The 19,459-nt window shown below is 43.2% G+C and overlaps 1 protein-coding gene across 15 annotated transcripts in view; it reads right to left on the bottom strand.

Annotated features, from left to right (window-relative positions):
* The window catches only part of svila (supervillin a), a 63,162-nt gene that overhangs the window by 21,928 nt on the left and 21,775 nt on the right, over window positions 1-19,459 (bottom strand). For 6 of the 15 annotated variants that reach the window (XM_029528752.1, XM_029528753.1, XM_029528754.1 and 3 more), the window contains exons 1-15: window positions 19,276-19,425; window positions 14,235-14,298; window positions 13,088-13,179; window positions 12,320-12,383; window positions 12,084-12,226; window positions 11,251-11,980; window positions 7,871-7,954; window positions 6,017-6,841; window positions 5,357-5,524; window positions 4,607-4,641; window positions 2,937-3,001; window positions 2,376-2,512; window positions 1,865-1,960; window positions 838-1,141; window positions 216-281 (exon numbers count right to left, since the gene is read on the bottom strand). In XM_029528752.1, coding sequence (XP_029384612.1) covers window positions 216-281; window positions 838-1,141; window positions 1,865-1,960; window positions 2,376-2,512; window positions 2,937-3,001; window positions 4,607-4,641; window positions 5,357-5,524; window positions 6,017-6,841; window positions 7,871-7,954; window positions 11,251-11,980; window positions 12,084-12,226; window positions 12,320-12,383; window positions 13,088-13,179; window positions 14,235-14,298; window positions 19,276-19,333 — 2,931 coding nt within the window. In that variant the 5' untranslated portion in view covers window positions 19,334-19,425. Of the gene's footprint in view, window positions 1-215; window positions 282-837; window positions 1,142-1,864; window positions 1,961-2,375; window positions 2,513-2,936; window positions 3,002-4,606; window positions 4,642-5,356; window positions 5,525-6,016; window positions 6,842-7,870; window positions 7,955-11,250; window positions 11,981-12,083; window positions 12,227-12,319; window positions 12,384-13,087; window positions 13,180-14,234; window positions 14,299-19,275; window positions 19,426-19,459 lie in introns of those variants that run through there. The other 9 variants (XM_029528763.1, XM_029528756.1, XM_029528764.1 and 6 more) reach the window with 7 other exon arrangements.

The following is a 19,459-nucleotide window of genomic DNA, read 5'->3' as shown; positions in this document are numbered from 1 at the left end:
CTCATCACTGACTTAGTGGGATGATGAGGAGCTGAGTCAGAGCTTATCAGAAGCGAGGCCATGCACTGAGCATTCACCATGAAGTCACACGACAGAGATGGGCAAAAATACGAGATGCCACGCAGTGTACGATGTTTACTGAAATGTGCAACCACTGCAGCTGCACCAGCCACCAGTGTCTCAGGCAATTCAGCGATTGTTCAGTAGAACCTTACTTGTGGGTGCTCTATTGGGCTGTCACACAACTCTTGTTCATCTCTGATGTCTATGTCTGAGGATTCCTGGAGCAGAAACACGCATACACTAAAACACTTGATCCGTTTTTTACTTTAATACATGGAATATGATATAATGACTGAAACCTTTTAGCTTTTTACAATTTATAAACAAAAACAAGTAATTAGTCTGATTCAAAATGGAGCAGTAACACTCCTCACTGGCAGTAGGTCAAAACTCTACAGTCTGTATACTCAATACGGTTAAATCAGTTACTTCTAACAATGTTATTCTCCAAAATGTATGTAGGTCTCCCATCTATGCCTGCCTTCCCTGGGGGAGTATTTCCTTTGATCCTTATGTTGAGGCTCCTTGTTTTTTGGTGTAATTTTATTTTTTTGTCTTTTTCTCCTGATTTTCTTTTAGGGTCTGAGGATAGAAGAGGTCGTTACTCTCTGAAGCCTGTCAAGATCATTTTTATATTTCTAGCTGTATAAAGTTTGGATTATGAACATTTTTCTACCTGTGTTAAGTAATTAAGAAGTAGGTAAATAAGAAAGAGGTGTAGAGATTCATTTTATTCTGCTGTTTAAACTGCACAGTTACTTGCTGCTCTCCTACCTGTTCCATATCTCCCAGTGTGATGGGCTGTGTCTGGTAGCGAGCGTTGTTCCTGCGCTGACGCGTGTCACCTCTGGTGCGGGTGACCCTGGATGGAGGCTGAGCCAGCCGGTTGAACAGTGCCATCTTTTCTGCCAGACTGAGGGTGCAGAGGTCAGGCTCCTCCCGAGCCTGCTCCTGACCCTGGTTCTGCTCATTGCCCTCCATCGTGGACACTGGCTTAGGCCCCTGGACCTCTCGTACCGTCCGCTGCCCCTGCGCCTGCTCCTGCACAACAGCACTCTGTTGTGAGGATGCCTGAAGGCTAAGGGGAGGATGACAACCAACATACGAAGACACAGAAGTGGTGAGTTTGGAAGAAGCTAATGCAAGCTAACAAGTGGCATGCTACATGGTATACGGCATTGTTGACCTGTGCAATACCCAATTTAAGGGTCCCATATTTTAGAAAGTGAGGCTTCCATGTCTCTTTTTATTATAAAGCAGGTTGGAAGTTTGCATTTCTAAGTCAATATGTAAAGGTATCACAATGTTCATACCAGAGAATTTCATCCAGCCTGTTTTCAAAATTGTTATCAGGATTTGTCGAACATAATGATGACACCTTCGATAACAAAAGACAGGTCTAAGAGGTGGGAAACTAAACCGAGAGGTTCTTTGGTTGTTAAAACTATAGATATCATATAGATAACACAGGAGAAGTGTAAAATGTGGAAGCATTAAAAAAGGGCATACACAGGCAATGTGAGTCATGCTCGCAAGAAAACCATGACCTCAGTTACTTCTAGCGCTTATGAATCATTCAGCAATTCAGTCCTGTAGTTTCCTCCAATCACACAGGAGGGCACCAAAACACCAAAAACAACACTAAGAACTTTTTCACCCATTTACAGCCACTAAGATGTGCTTGTTAGAAAACCACTCCAAAAACAAAGTAATCTGCTGTGGCGCATAAGCAATGAACGCGTTAGTTACACACCGGAGTTCAGTGTGTGTTCACACCTGCACACACGGGCGTGCCGTGTACCTGTACTGTGGGATAGTGCCGCAAATTAGGGTGGGGCTAGGGATGGGTGCTACCGCAGTGTGAACAGTCACTGTCTGTGGCACATGAGAGGGGACGCTACGGAGGTTGAACACAGATAAAGATCAAATTGAGCGCTTTTACAGCATGTCGAAGGGCTGACGATATGCAGACAGGTGGATGCAGGCCCAAACCAATATTTCATCTGAATTTTGAGCACAAATGAAACTTTGAATCATGACCAATGGAAAACATGTCATGGACTGAAGTATCATGTTGAGAAAATGTTAAGCAGTTTGCAAACATGCAGTTTTGATTGAACAGATTTCTGCCTCAGAGCCAATGAATGGAAATTCATTTCAAAATGTCCTTGGTTTTGCCGGATAATTTGATTTGGTGGCTGAAAACTTGAAGAAAAAAAAACAGGTATTTGGATGGTGAGATATCAATAAGAAAAGTGAAAAAAAGTGACGACTCTCCCGCCTTCATGTGACTTGAAGGTGAAGTGACTTACGTGGCGGCAATGACCACTTCCTCAGTGGTGACCGGTTGAGTTCTGGATCGATCCTGTGTCCGCCTCAGTCTCCGGTCCACCGCTGCATTTCTAGATCGTGGCTTAGGAGCACCGCCATCAGTGCTCTTCTCCAGCTCCTGGATAGAAACACTCAAAATCATTACAATTCAACTGAATATTTCAGCTGACCTCAACCCAGGTGGAATAATTTGCAAGTGAGTGACTTAAGGAATATGTGGAGTCAAAGTGATTAAGTTTAGTTCTGGAGTATGTGGACCAGCATAAGAGTGACTTAAGTCAGATGACTGAGAACACTGAGATGATATCAGACTCTTTAAGCATCTGTTGACTTGAGCTCAAGCATGTTTGAGTCACTTTGATGAAACGCAATTGTGTACAACTTCTCAGCTCTAAACCTTCAGTGACAAGAGGACAGAAGAAGAAAAGAACAAAAACTGTGCATCAATTTGAACCGTTGACTAGAAGCATATTTAATCTCTGTCTCCAGAAGCTAATCCCGTAGAAAAGAGAGAAATACAACAAATTGAAGGTGAAGCTCACCCTGAAGAGCAAACGCTTGGCTGCAACGCTCAGCTTGGCCCGGTCATCAAGCTTTTCTTCATCAGCTGCAGAGACACAAAGAGAAGAGAAGACATCTGGGTATTACAAACACGAGACTGTCTCCTCCATAAAAATATGGTCAGATGTTTCTACTCATAAGACTTAAGTGTAAGATAACAAAGTTTGTAAAGATTCAAATATGGCAGGCTGTGTGAAAGGAAGACGTGTTTAAAATCATATACAAGCTACCTAGAACATCTGTTTGATGAAATAGTGCATTTGTGTTTCAACAGTCAATTTCTCTCACATGTTGGAACGAGCAAAAATGTGTGTTTGCCATATGTGATTCTGTCAGACAAAGGCAGAGTGACATGATTTCATTTGAAGCTTATTGAAGAACAATAAAGACATTAAAGGGTCTTAAAGAGGCATTCCAAAGACTTTACTCGATATGGAAATTGAAACTTGTGCCTTGGAAGGAAATTACCCGATGTCTTCTCTGGCTCCAGCAGAAGACAAGCAAAAAAGTAGCTTCAACAGTTTCAGGGTCTCTGGGCTCATGGTGCTGCATATTTTTGTGAAAAAGCTCTGCAGCAGTCAGAGGAATCACAGGACCTAGGTTTGTTTACTGTGTAACTTTGATGCAGCTGTTCAACCGAATACAAGACTGATACTGCTTCAGCCTCAGTCTTTGAATGTTTCTGCCCCGCGATGTCTACTGTCATTTTTACCGGCGCTGACCAGCCCTGTCTGGCTTCATCGCTGGGAAAGCTAACTCACTAAACCTATGCGGAAAGTCGCTGGAGGAGAAGGTGCTGCATGCATACACGCTCTGTCTCTCTGCAGGACACCTGACATGACATCACCAAATAGCTATTCCCTTTGACTGACGCTGCTGTATGTCAGTACAGAAAGCATCCTGGCTGAGTTTAGGCTTATGAGAAGCAGATGAGCTGGTTCTGCCGTCAGTGGAGCTGCTGTTATGCTACTGTGAGCACCAGTAATAACTCTATAAACTTTATTTGCTTTCCTGTATCAAAAAAAACCCTTTAAGGGGAGATTTGAATCATTTGGTCTTCACCCTGTCTATTCATGGGGCTTTGATATAAAACCAACAGAATGAAAAGTTAGTTCCCCTTGTTGTAGGTCAATCCTAATTTTTTTTTTTTTTTTATTTAAATAAAGAACATGTTATTTGGCCTCTGTATTCCTACATGGTAACATTTGAGATTTTCAAACAGTTGAATGAGTGCCGCTCATCAAGACACCGTTTACTTTTGACACATGACCAACCAACTCATCAAAATAGTACAAGCAGTACAACACAGAAACTGCGGACGGATAAATTATCTGAAATTCTTTTGTCACATCCCCACAATCTGATCAACTCAGCCCAGGGTTGGGCTGCGCTATTACTTACTCAGAGAGTTGTGCGGCTGTGAATTACAGATTTCTGTTAAAACCTTAACCTACCAATCTTGACTTAGTTTCACCGTTATAAATAATCCATAGTCAAACAAATGCATTGGCCAAAGCATGTCCATAATTCCATTAAAATTAAACAGGCTTAATTACTTTCACAATTCACAGTTTCACTTTCATGTGATGGACAATGTAGCAGATGCATCTACTTGATCCTAAAACACTCAAATCTTTGCCTGACAACTTACCTTCAGTGGCAGCAAAGTCTGAACTCACACAGGACCTTTAAAAGGACAGAAAGAAAAAACAGTTAGCAAAAACTTGTAATACACGTGCAGCAATGAACACCACAGCAATATCAAAGTGACTTAAGGGGAGACAGTGACAGGAAAGGAGAAAAGGCTAGGCACTTAGGAGGAAAGAAGATGTAGTAAGAATCGGTTGTTTCTGGTGAGCTGGGGAAGTGACAGCGAGCAAAGTGCTAGCAGGAGCAATGAAAAAGACCAGTAAAGCAGACCAAGTCAGAGAATTACACAGCATTACAGAAGTCTGTTCGATTCTGCGGACCGATTACCAACAAAGGCCAATTCATGCGCCCCTGGTATGGTCACATGTGCTGACCACTGCCAAGCACCAATCAGGGGGACCTTTGGTCTTTAAGCTTCACTGTTTGCTAATGTTGTTAGAGTAAGGGGCAAAATCAAGGAGAGTGTGTGTGTGTCTAAGTATGTGAGTTAGATCCATTAGCCTGAAGTAAACTCATGGGAATAATGTGCTTAAAGACTTTGCTACATGCTACAGAAAGCTTTACTGTTCACTTGATGGCATTCGCTACAGGATTTATCAGTATAATGCATCAAAACTTGATTGGAGCAATTATGTGTGTCAAATGTGACAAAACCAGAATCATCTCAGGATTTCTTTGACATGCATGACCTTATGCACACTTCCCAGCATTTGTCACTCGCAGCCATGCACTCTCGAGTCCAGAGCAGTACCTATCAGTCTCCTGGCGCTCAGCAGAAGTGATGGGCTGAGTCCTAAACCTCTCTGAGGTCTTTCTACTCTCCCCGGGATTGATATACTGCCGGGGCCTGCGCCCCCTGTCCCTTCCCCCTCTCCAAGGGGCCTCGAAGCCTGCGAGTGCCCTGTCCCCTTCAACCTCACTGGAGGGGTCACCCAAGGAGAGGGATCAACAGACAGAGTACCCAAAAGAAAGAAGAAATACAGTATAGTGAGGGAGAGATAGAGAGGGACAGGAAGCAAAAATGGAATCGTTTCGAGGCAGAGGTGTAAATTTGATTATTTAGCCACAACTCCTTTTTTTTTTTTTTTTTTTTTTTTTTAAATGTGAGCAAGGCCATGCAGATTTAGAGCATGCATGTTTATTGGCCCCAGGTGGTGACCAAACAAGTCACAGTGCCAAAAAACAAACACCCCCCCCAGAAAAACAGCCAGAGGCTTAGTGTTAGGTGATTAATGCATGAATGCAAGTTCTACAGATTAGAAAATCTGTAATAGAGTCCTTGTGCTTTAATTCAGCTTCACACCAGGCTTGCATTGCTTGTTAGTCAGTCAGTAGCCAGCCGATGTTAGGTAACAAGCATCAGTGTGAGCTCCTCAGCAGCTAGCAGCGTGGGGTTTGACTTTCCACCTACAGCTCGTTCCTGCGCCTGGATGGAGGGGTGGTGGCGGTGCTCTCCAGGTAGGAATGTCTGAGCTGGGCCACAGACATCCGAGTGTCTTGTTGACTCTCTCCATTACTGAGACCTTCACCCTGCCTGACTGCCCGAGTGTCATGAGTCTGGTGCTGCAGGTTCCGCTGACCAGACCCTTGAGCATCCCCAGAGTCTGATGCTGATTGGCACAAGGCTGTGCTGGAGATGGAGCTTCCTGGGACTGCATGTGCCACCCTGGGATGGATGTGAGTTGCGGCCACCCCTTTGTGGACATTAAGAGCATTTTCCCACTCTCTGGGCCTGCTGTCTGCTGCTTGAAAATGAGAGGCGTGCTCCGTTTCGTCCCACCTGGCTCTGCCTCTGTGCCTTTCCCTTGGAAGTTCATCTGTCTCAGCCTCTCTCAGGTGCCTGACACTTTGCCCCCTGGACATCACCAGGTCTTCTTCCGCCCTTCCTCTCCGTGGGTCTTCGGTGCTTCTCTCTCTACGGCGAATCTCTGAGGGTAGCACTGCTTTCCTACTCCTCAGGAGCCCCTCTGTCTTCTCTGTCTCCTCCCCCTGGACCTGCTGCTGCCCGCCTCTGGATGTGGGACCAGAGGCCATGGAGAGATAACTGGGGTAACCAACAACTTCTTGTCCTCCTGTTTGCCCAGGTCGGGTGAGCTGAGCCTGGGGATGATGGTGAAGATGGGCCTGGGCCTGGTGCTGAAATTGTCTGCGGTACACTGGGGCCTCTGTAACATTTCCCAGCTCTGGGCTCCTCTGGCTGCCCTCCTCTTTGGCCAGCCTCTCCCTAACTCTGATTCTTCAAGGAAACAAAGGGCTAGTTAACATTCATACAACAAGAAAGAGAAAATATAGTGTGTTAAACACAGAAGGACGACAAATTAATTTGGCTTAATAACACCAAAAGACACAGCACTCAACTCCTTCTTTAATGTAGCTGGATCTTTTACTGATGCTAAGCTGGGGGATCAAAATGTATTTATTATATTTTTGCAGGGCAACTGGATTTGGATATAGATAATTACATATCACATCTAACCTGTAAGATCTCACGAGGACAGCTCAGGGCTGGCAGTCCTTTTTTTTCCAGGAGCATGGTGGATTGAGACAGGTTACTGATCTCACTTCATTTATTGGCTGGTAGTTGCTGTAACAGCAATCATTAGAGTTGCTAAAGTCACCTGACCAACTGTTAATGACAGTCACATGAGGCCAAGTCAGTCATTGGGTGTGGTAGACCTGTTGCACTGTTGCAAGATTGATTTTTCTACTTTGAAATAGATGGTGCCATCTCCAACCTAATAGCCAGTTGCCCTTGATTGGACTTTTTATGCAAGAAAGCTGAAGAGGAAAGAGATTTGAAGATCCTAACTACAAACCTCAAACCTATAGTCATTGATGTAAAGCCAGTGAAAGAAGTTACTCTGCTATATTTAATCCTTCATTTGTTAGATGGGCCTTTAAACGTTTGTTTTTACAAGTAGTAAACTGAACACAGCAACATGTGCATGAGAAATCAAGTTATGATCCAAAGCAAAGACAAACAAGGCTTGTGACTGAGGAGGATGATAAATGATGTCATGTCACAAAAGCAGAGTTTCTTAAACATTTGTGCCTTCTAATCAGCCCAGGACACAAACAGAGCAAGCACTGCTTCATCCTCAAAGATGAGATTATTACAAAGGGACAGAATTACAGAGAAAAGCCCCGGTCCTGTCTTGATCAACGGTTTAAGAAACACTGCTAAGGGTTGATGGGTTTTGGTAAGTGTAGCCAAATGGCAGCATGGTGGGTGATATTGGGCGGGACACAACCAGCCTAGGGGTACCTCGATGGCCAGTTGATGAGGGAGTTGGTGTCACCATCAGCATCAGTCTGGAGGAACCAATCAGTGTTCAGTATTGCCCTTGCACTGTGTCAACGGAAACCCGGCAGGAGACGGGAGAGTGAGTGATCGAGTGGATGGTTAAAAGTCTAGATCCGTTGTTCAGCTTTTTTTGGAACACACACAGGAACATTACTGCATCACACACACCACTGACTTCACTTTGGGCTCAACGCTCCAGTGAAAAGTAGCTTGGACATCAGCAGGATCAAATCCCTGTTGAAGAATTTCTTCGTTCTTATGGCATCACATAAAAACATAATAAAATAATACTTGCCATGTTGAAGAAACTATTTCTAAGTTATCTCTAAGCTAATGCTTCATTGGAACCTTTTGAATAATCTGCTGTTAGTCTTACCAGCCTCGGAGAGAGACTGCAAGTTCATAATAACCTTTGTTGTTTCACTCAATAGCTATCTACAGTTCCTTCCTGTGAATGTTTAAATGAAGAGCAACTTGTTTTACTCGTTTACTATGTTAGAAATGCATCACCATATTTAGAGGGAAGGGTGTCTCTTGTCACACATATATAACTGAGGTCTGCTCTACAGCAGCAAATATTCAGATGAAATGCCATCTCACTACAGCTGAAGGCAGATGAGTCATCCTGGCCATCTGATGCTAAATAAAAAAAACAGTCTGAACTGTTTCATTAAGCACCGAGGAGAACCTTCCTCAGTTATAAATACAGAATGAGAGGAGCTGAGAGAGAACGTTACAGGAGGAGGGAGGCATTTCATAATCCAAATGTTGTTTTTTCAGTACTGCCGGGGGCCAGTGAGACAATAATTCATATGTGATGGCAAAATAACACCTCAAATACTCGGTCTAATCGGATCATCTACAATCTCTGCTCACATCTGTTTAGATACACCTGGGCATCATCAACTCGGAGGCCAAAGTCAGCAGCTCAGTTCTAATCACATGGTACATCATCCATACCCCCAGTATCTGTTACACACATACACTGGTACCGCCGACCCTGGTTCAACTCCAACCGTTTTACACATTAGCATGATGCTACACTGGCCCAAAAAAAAAAAAATTATATTTTGGTTTTAAATTGTATGCTCATTCATTCCACTTAGGTCTGTTTGGTTTAATATCATTTTAGAACAAGCCTTGCCATTCTTATTCTTCCATTTTTCAGTTCAGGTCTGACTGTGCTGGTCTACCCTACTTTTTTTTTTTTTATTAATTATAATTATTATATATTATTATTATTAATGCACATTGGGTCAAGGTTGGCCCCTGTTTGGATCAGATCCAACCTGCAAAGAATTCCACCAGGAGCTCTCACTGCAACACATGAATTTTTTAGAAGCCTTTTTTCTTTTTTAATGGTGAAATTAATTGAAACAGCCAGCTATGAAATGAACTGCTGACTTTACAGTCCTTATAAAACTGTCAAGATGATATTTTTCACCGCCACACATAAAGTAAATGTCTTGATGGAGAGATTTGCTTTATCGAAGAAAGTTAATTTTTTTGCTGAATTAAATCAGAAAGTTGACAATGTATTACTAATCAGCAGGACAGAAAGTCTTGTTTCTAGGAAAGCGTTTTACAGTTTTTCATACTGTAAAGATTAAATAGCTCGCATACCACCAGGAACAGTGTAAAGAAAATAGGCCACAGTGATCTAACACTATTTTTAAGCGATATTAACATGTCTGGTAAAAGAAGGAAAAAGACGTGGCTTAAAAACAGGATGACCTTTGTTCACTATATTTTACTACCCTAATATTTTAGCACTTTATGTGAGGTGACCTGGGATGTTGAACAGCCAACAGACACCTGAAGAACTAAAGGGAATGCTTCTTTAATCTCAGGCCTCAGTGGTCTTGATCAAGTCCAGCTGTGGGTCAGATATCTGACTTTGGAGTCACACTGAGCCACCCAGTAACACAAGACCCTCTCTGAACCACAGACACCTAGTTTTAAAGCCCAGAGCGAGGGGGCGATCCAAACAAAAGGTGAACGATGGCACAGCTGGATGCACAATCATCTTCATCTCGTCTTCAGCAACAGCAAACTACAGGCCATAGCCCGGTCAAGACCTGGGCGGGGCGACCCGGTTGTTAGAGAAGAAATAAAGAGCGCACAAAGGCATGCATGTGCTGATACTATCCATATCATTAGATTAGCCAAAAAATTCCAGGGTACTTATTCTCTGCAGCAGCAACAAGTCCATCAGTCTCAAATACAATTGCAATTTTTAAAATCAAATGATTTTCTACTTTTTGAAAGACACCACTTTTAGCTTTTAGCCGCCATCGGTCACCATCGGGAAAAATGCCCACATTAAGAATAAATGTATGTCATGTTCATAATCATGTAATCAATTTAGTCATGGCTCTGATCTGGAGACAGATCATGTCGCTGTAACAAAGTAGAGTAAATAATCTAATTAGCAGATGATAATTTCTGCCAAGACAGTCTGGGAAATTCAAAAAAACCCTCCTGGTATAGGGCTGTCTGTTGGGAAGTTTCCTACATTCCTCCCTTTGGCCACTGTATAAATGAAATGTCAATGGACACACAACTATGACAAGAGCTGTACAGCAAGCTGTGGCTGAACCGGGGTCGGCAAACTTGGAAGCAATTACTGGGATAATACTAAAAACTAGAAGAGGCATGGTATGGTGCAAACCACTGTCAAAGCTACAGAAATAAACACCAGCTGTAGTAAAATTTACACACACAGAGAGCGTGTTTTGGAGAGGAACTTCTTGTTCTGGTCAGTATGGATGAACTGCTTGAATAGGAACAATTTTCTCAAAGAATGTGGGATCAGCTACAGAGCTGGTGGTTTTACTTCATCCAAACAGACACGGAGACACGTCTTCATAGGAAAATAGTAACAACTTGGCCAGTCAGAGTTCCTCTGAGAATTTAGCCCTGCAATTTGCTATTCTCACCACATCCACCTGAAATGTCTGGAACAGAAATATGACACGGACATATTTTGTATTCATCTGAATATTTCAATGTGACCTTGGACATGGGTGGTTGAGAATAGGGGCAGAGAGAGATGGAGATAGGGAGAGTCAGTCTGATGGATTACACTGTCATAACAAATCCATCTATAAATGAGAATGACACACAAGCTTTCTGGACCACATGGAAAACATGCTCAAACCCTGTGTGTATGGGCCTGAATGGATGCTGGGCTCTGGACCCTTGAAGGGAATGGTCTTTTAATGTAATGTTATCAAACACAGAAATACAGAGCAGAGCAGTCTTTTCAATTTTGGATTACTAAAGAGAGAGACTACTTGAAGAATAAAGAAAAAAGTTGAAAATCATCGAAAGCCACTCACCCCTGTCTGCTGAGGATGTTGTGAGCCTGCTGCTCAATGAAGAGGTCCCCTGGAGATGCAGCATGTTTAGGTGAGGAGAGGGAAGGCTGTCTGCTCAGCTTGGGCGAGCTGGGTGGCATCCCTGTGGCTGAATAGTCCCTGTTGGGCACCCTGGCAGCTGTGTACAATGGTGTCACATCCATGTATGAGGAGGAGGATGGCGGCTCTGGAGGAGCAGCCCTCCGTTGATTCTCTATGTTCATCAGCCTCTCCCTCTCTGAGAATGAGTCCACCCGGGTTCGACCCATCTCGTAAGCGGGGTCGGCGTGGCCGTGGTGTAGTGCTGTGCGTCCAGGCTTCGGACTAGCGGCAGATGTGCCAGTGTAAGAGTTCAAAGTGACATCTCTCCCTTCCTCCCCGACATACTCCCCTCTGTTCGGCCTCTCTGAGCTCTCAGACTCCTTCCGGGTGCGGGGGTATCGGGAGGGGTGGTCCAAATCTGGCTCCTGATCAAGGGAGATACCGTAGCGCTCTGCCAGCTGTCGGCGCCGTTCGGCCTTGTAACGGGCAATTCTTTCAGCCTTGGACTCCATCTCTAGGCCAATGGTGGTGGAGCTTGAACTGTAGGTTGGCTCTGTGTGGACGGAGGACTGAGGGTCTGGCCTACATCGAGCTCTGGACTGTCGCTCTGGAGCCATGAGCGGCATCTCAGGGCTTTCAGCTTCCTCTACACCATACCGCTGGATGGTAACTACACAACAGAGAAGATGCAATGCAATTACAGCCAACACAAGCACAGAAAAAACAACACAAAAAAAAAAAAAAAAACAGACCCAGGTCTGTACATGACTCACCACCACAGGGTTCACAGGGGTCAGAGGCCCTGGTATATCTCGGTGTATCCTCCTCCAGAAGCCGATTGGCTACCAAGCTAGGCAGGAGAGATGGATGCACCTCACCCTCTATGCCCTCCAACCTCCGAGCAATACGCTCCTTTCTAGTCACACATTTGCAGTAAGGAAGAAGAAGTCAAGCTAAACATGCTCATTTTTAAAAAAGGCTTTTTAAGCAAACATCATCACCTTCTGACCTGTTCATTTCCCAGTCACTTGCACTTGTGGTAATGCCTTCAAATCGCTTCCTCAATTCAGACACTTTGGAGGGATAAAAAACAAAACAAACAAACAAAAAGAAAAAATAAATAAATAAATCGCCATTAATGCTTGATTCAAGGAAAAGATTTTGGGAGAAATCGAGCGAGATGTCTGTGCGATGCGAATGCAGCCTCAAGCTTCAGGCAGAGATGGGATCAGGCTATGGAGGTCTCATGAGCTTCTTTCTTTCCTTAATTGTCAAACTTCAACACCCAAAATGCATTCAACACAAGAAATGAAGAAACATAGGTGGTTAAAGTTGCACAAGGCCAAATTCCACATCTCATTTCAACTCATCTGGACTCACTACCAAGAAAATCATGCCATGCAGATGAGGACTTTCACTTTTGATTTCATCCATATCATTTCATGCTGCAGAAGTCGCAACTTGTAAAAAGGCCTTCATCAGCTAATCAAACCATCACCCTCCATTAGGACTTCATAGACCCGCAAACCTTTACAGGACCAGATTTTCCACAAATTTACACTAAATTGACCCAGCCGATACAACAGGGTCCATATTAAACAACACGTTGAAGAAAAACTGGTTTCAAATCTTGATATATATCCACCTGGCAAAGGACGGCAGTTGCGTAACATTGACTTTCAAAATCTGGGAAAGATTGTGAAGTCCATTTGCAAGCAGGCAGAATTAAAAAAAACAAACAAAAAAAAACAAAACAAAACAAAAAAACCTTACTCACCTTTGGGGAGATTTGCCAAGAGACTAACATCTATATCCTTGGTGCTTTTGGCTGGATCGTCTTTTTCCTCAAAGGAGAATTCTTTCTGGAAGCTGTGGAGTGCAGCAGAAATACCAACTGTTATTGGATCTGGGCTGAGCTGTGGGAAACTGGAGTTGTTTATAGGCCAACAGCAGAGGCAGTTGAAAAGTGGGGATGGGGGGGACTCGCTGAATATGAATCTGATCAAACATCCACAATATTAACAGTTCATTAACCAACAGACTAAGGATGATAAGCTATAAACAAACAAATCATGCAAACAATGGATCTGGGTCTCAACTGGTGATTTTCTTATGTTTCCAATCCCCTTATATTTATTTAGAAATCATGAGGTTTTGACCCCATCACGTCATCTGCCTCACACAAATACAGAACAAATTTAGTCCTCAGAAACATTCTGGAGCAACTCATGGTTTTTATTCAAACCCACAAAGTTGCAAAACAGCTATAAAAGAACTGGCAGTAGATTTCTAATATGAAGAAATGCTCCACAACTGAGAAAACATGACTTGGTGGTTTTGTCCATTCAATAACCAGAGTAGTAAGGACACTGATACACAGAGACACAGCAGATCCAACATTTGATTCCAGGTCAAAGCCACACCCTCACAGCTTGACACCAGCTTGTCTGTGCGTTTAATGGAGACTAAGGTGACGGCATGGTGGGTTATTTGACACCCAGCCAACACTATGATGCAGAGCAGTCCTGCTAATGATGCAGCAGGGAGCTCTCGCACTGCTGAGAAGCACATGAACCCATCTTTTACGTTATCACTGGCCTGTTCTGAAATACACAAGCTTTATCTGATGTTCTGCCTGTCTGTTTGTTTCCACAGTCACAATCGCTACACTAAGGACTGCCTGTAATGGCTCCATATACTTTAGCTGTAGTCCAAGACATTCTCATTCAGGAGGAATTCAAACTGATCCCATAATCTTACACAACGTAATTTGCGGCATCCACCCAAAAGATCTGTTAGTCCTTATCAATGTCTGCGTTCATGCTTTAAATCTGTCTCAGTTAAGCAGAACACCTTGAAAGTTGTTAAGATATTTATATTGTCTCTTGTAAAAAAGACTTAAAATAACAGAATAAATGTATTACCTCAAAGCTCTCTTCTGAAGCAATCTGGGATTGCTTAGTTTTATGGGGGTCTCACTCCCGAGTCCTGTGGGCAAAAGAAAAGAAAAATCATTTAGCCATGCTGTCCTTTTCTTTAATTGCAGTTTAAATGAACAAAGTTTCGACCTAATATCTTATGGTGGACCAGTCGGCCTGGCAACAACCCACATTCATTAAGTGGACTTCCACAGAGAAAACAAATGATGTGGAAAGCAATAATAGGACTGCCTGACTGAATCACATCAAACAACAAGCGATCTGTGCATTTAAAAAGGTCCCCTCGAGCCTCCAGAACCTCTCTCACAAGCAGAAACAGACACACAAATCATCATACACCAGACACTCTGAGACGCTGTCGCCTTAAGGAAGTCCATGCTGTACGTGAGGTCATATCTTGTTTGATAAAGAGGTGACAGGCACTTTAGCGTCTAATCAAAATTCTACGTTGCAATGCAGTCAATCTGAGACGGTGCCAGCTGGAGTCGAGTGCATCATTGTCGCTGGGCAGGATTTCTGCACCCACAATGAATACAGATAGGCAGATAGGGTCCTAGGGTGGATGAGGGATGCAGAGAAACCGCACGTTCTGGTTCCCGAAACCTCACAAACACTGTTATAAAGCTATGTGCTAAAACTTAACTGGAAACACAAACTTCACAGTCTGGCCTAATGGAATCTGGTATCTATTAGAGAAATGTCCACAGCCAGTAAACAATAACAAAGCGTGGCATAAACACCTGCAGAGAGACGCAGCCTCATTAGCAAGAAAAAGGGGGATTAATAGATATGAAGCACTGTGAACAATGCTGTGAGGAATCTGAGGTCTGTGGAGGATCCCTTGAAGGAATGTGGATGGTCACTGAGTGACGCCAAACCTCAAACGTGCAGTTTTGGCTCCCCTCAGACCTCAGAGCAGTCCAATCATCGCAATTTCAGGACAAACATGTGGTCCTGCTTCGATCCCCTCTGAGTTCACCTCAGGGCCATGTGACGCCCTCCGACTCCCCCGCTGCCCCACCCAAACCCCCAACCTCTCCCCTGAGGCTGCCTACCCCAAACCACTCCCAAGATGTGTGAGTCCTTATTAAACATGTTTGGGTTGATGCTTTAAATCCCTCCTAGTTAAGCAAAACACCATTTGAGAAGGACAGCTTATTTGGAGAGGGCAGTGTGCCTGGATGTGTTTGGGGATGGTCGTATATTGTTTCAGCTGGGTGGGATACGGCTGGCTCATTCTTTGCAGGCCTTGAATCATCATCCCAGTCAGCGTGTCGTCTTCGAACAGTGACTCAAAGATTAGATTGACTTCGTGACGGACATTATGCTTTAAGTAGGTTCAAACATTAAAAATGCTTAATGAGGTTTGGGAAAAGATCACGATTTGGGTACTTCCTCTGCATTAGATGATTTTTGTTGTGGTTTGAATAATAAAGTGTGGTAAGAGTCAGAGAAAAGAAACAAAAACTGTTCCTTCACATGGGAGTCCAACAGTACTCCTCCGTACCATATTTCTATATTTTGTTGAACCATCCATCCTCCTCTTAGCATGGACTTTGTCACTCTAAAACTAAGTCCCTGCTCTTCTCCTTGCATAGTTTGTGCAACCACTAGATGCTGTCTCGCAAGAAAACTTATGAGTCGTAATAACCTTCTGCAAAAATGACTTATGGCCGAACAAAGTTTCTAATGAAAACAAATGTGCATTCTGACATGGTTTTGAAAACTATTTCAGAAAGTGTAAACATATGACGATAAGGCAAGATCTGAAGTGTTAAGGATCAGGGTATTTTGGAGCTTCTTCTATTTTTAGAAGTATGATAGAGCTTCTTGGGTTGAGATTTTAGATACTGTCACTGGAAAGAGTAAGTTCTGCTGATTCTAGCAACGTATTCACGACTCCCATGTGTTGAGATTTGAGAGAATTATGACTCTGGGGGCTGCAAATGTTGACGCAAGTTCCATCAACCTGGTGCAAGAGCAGAAGAAGATCGAAACCAGAGCTGCACAAGATCTGGTAATCGTAAATTTAATTCTAATGTTATAAGCAATTGGAATTATTAATAGTCATTGATGATAAAATTTTACTCATTGAGCTTGCGAATATTTTGTGAGTACAGTGGGTGTTTTGTGTTATTATGACCCATTGATTATTCATTGGCTTAACTTAGTTCCATACTACTGAGGTAGTGATCGGTGCAAGTTTAAAAAATGCACAAAAACAAAAAGTGTATGAAGGATTTTAGTACATTTAAAGTTTATAACAGCTATGGGACTCTCCAGTGGACCAGTTTTAGTCTATTTGGGGCAGACAAATATTTTGTTGTGATTTCGGTTGAATTTGAGTGTTCTGAAAAGCTGAAAACATGGCGTTTCACATTATCATGACCACTACCCAAACATTTGAAACCCAAGTGGACATATTGCAGAATTTTCCTTTCAGTGATAGTTTGAAACAAAACCAGATGCCATTGTAGAGGATAATTAGCTGCTAGCCTGAAATAATAAAAGCATTTGTCCCGAGGGCCACTGCAGCCAGAGTCAGATCTAACGTGTTTGCACCAACCCAGACCTGTACTCTTCTTACACCTCATACACCCTATACGTAGTGGCATGTGAGCCATCACCGCCCCCCCCTTTCCAGACGCAGGCATTAAAATCCTCCACAATGATCACAGATGTCACAGAGTCTTTGATGCTGGCTGTAATCTAAAGAAACGTTATTGCAGCTAAAGCCGCAAGGGAAAGCATGAAGAATTCCTCAGCACTGTGTCCCATGTGCGTTGATGAGGCTATAAAAGTGACTTGACACTGATAAAACAGAGATGAAATGATTTCATGAGTCAGTGGAGTGTCTTTCAGGCTCCGAAGTGAGCAAAGCCTTTTATCTGCAGATATCAAAGATGTGGAGAGCAAAAACTGTAAAACACTGAACATAACGAAAGTACACTGTCTTAGGGAATGCTTGATAGATGTGACTTTAACATGAGGTTGAGGTTAATCCCCACAGCTTTGCCTCTTTAAATAATAAATAGGGGCTCATTCACAACAAACCTAGAGTAAGCACAAGGTGTCAGTCGCACAAAAACAGCTTACAGCGTGCATTAACATGCAAAACACTCTGTGTGGGACCGAAGCGGCAACAGGGACTGAGCATATGTCCAAATTACGATAAAGGATTAACTTCAATTCCTGGGATTACAGCAAGCCCAAAAGGAAGCATGTCATTCTTTAACTGTCTGCATTACATCACACAGCATGTGGAAATGTGTCTTAACCCCACCCACCCACCAAACAGTTGGCCTCCTCCGCTGTGTTCACCCTGCTGGGGGGCTGAACTGGTAACTAAAGCTTCCACTGAAAGAGGCTTAGCAAGCAAATCATTTTAAAAAAATAAATAAATAAAAAGCAGATGGAGGTTCAAAAATGAGATGGATTCGACAAAAAGATGTGACAATAAGCCAATTATGTATTTAAAACCAGTAACAATGAGTATGCAAGCAGCTCAGCCTTGAATTGAATTGTGGGGGGCGGGGGCAGCAGCGCTGTCACATCTAACCCCCTCAAACAAGCTAGAATACACACCCCCTCTCCTTAAAAACCAGACATAAAAGCTTGAAACTGTGGGCCACCTGTTGTGGATTCCCAGCCAGTTAAGCATGAAGAAGCTAGTTCTCAACACTCAGCTCTCACTCAGAGAGCGTTACACAGAGGGGAGGGAATGAGAAGCAGACATGAACCTGGTGCATAGTCATCTGTTTCATAGGCTGCACTCGCTGGGGCAGGACGGCGAAGTCTATACATAACAATACATTTAACCACAAAGTTTTATGACATTCCGACACACTATTGTCTTCCACCCTACTGACGGTGCAACAGCACTTCTGTATTAAGGCCCAGTCACACTGGATGACACAGCAAAATCAGTCAATGCATTACTGCAAAATACCCTTACCAGGTTTGATGGTGTAATGACTGCACATATGGTCAGCTTGCAAAATAGTATAAAAAAAAGTATCTAGAATTTTAAAGATAGTATGGGTCACTTTATTTCAAGTCCCCCCCCCCCATTCAATACAGTTTGAACTTGATGATGATGATGATGATGATGAAGGCCTTTCTAGGGCCAATATTAAAAATAATATGCAATTGTTCTAATTCTACTAAAATACTAAATATTTTGTATTTTAAACTGATTGACTTCGTTGCTAACAAACACCTAGACCTGCCTCATGCCTGTTCACAGAGTACTCCTCATTTGTGGAGCAGCTTATGTTCTCAGAAAGAATTGGGTAAAATAATGATCAACTTTCTCCATTTGGACTCTCTGGCTTTCCGTTACCCCAAAGAATATTGCAGGATATTGGTCTATTTTGAAAATTGATATCTTAAAGTTCACTCAGTTCACCCACGTAAGCTTTTTGCTGATTTCCTTCCCAAATGACAAAATTATGACGGCATTAAAAAGAACGAATTTCACTGCCAAATTTTGCAGTTTGCTGGTGTGGATGGTCATTAGACTTTTTGCTGACTGACTAGTGGAACGTCCACTTTTATCACAAGACAATTTATTTGTTGAAAATTGTGATAAGAGTCAATTAAGCCTAGCGTGCAACTGTGAATGCTGATAATTGATGAATTTTATGTATTCGTCTGTGCACACATGCACATCAATTAGGGCAGTTGTAGGCACTTAAACATGCAACTCCACTTAACTACATCCGAGTCCGAATAGCTGTGGAGCACAGAAATAGCTGCCTGTCTAGAACAGCCCCCTGCACTGTTAGGAGTCCCTTTTCTGAGCTACATAGTGTCCTTGGAGGCTACAGCTGCAGTGCAAGGACAGCTGGCTAGAAAGCAGGACACCAAGCAGAGAGGAAGGGAGTCTGCAGTTTGCTTTCCTGCCAACTTCCAAGAGCACAGCTTCCCAGATCCACAACCTGAGTAACCTGTCCCAAAGCCTGCAGACTGAGCTTCAGATCTCAGCTCTGTCCTGAGCCAAAACAGTCCTGGGTTGTTTTCTTACCTTGGCTGCAAAACTTGACATGAGTCAAGTAATTCGAGATCCATGGGTTCCGGTACATTTTGGCGATAAAGTCAAGGGAGAGGGTCAGAGAAAAGAAGTGAAGGGGATAGAACGGCAGGGTAGAAAAAGGGGCAGCTGCCTAAAAGATGATGCAGCTACAAAAACAGCCTGGGACAGACAGAGA

The sequence above is a fragment of the Echeneis naucrates genome, chromosome 20 (assembly GCF_900963305.1).
Source record: "Echeneis naucrates chromosome 20, fEcheNa1.1, whole genome shotgun sequence".
NCBI classification, from domain to species: domain Eukaryota; kingdom Metazoa; phylum Chordata; class Actinopteri; order Carangiformes; family Echeneidae; genus Echeneis; species Echeneis naucrates.
The sequence above is the reverse complement of the archived record's forward strand: the minus strand, read 5'-3'. Positions and strand labels throughout refer to the sequence as shown.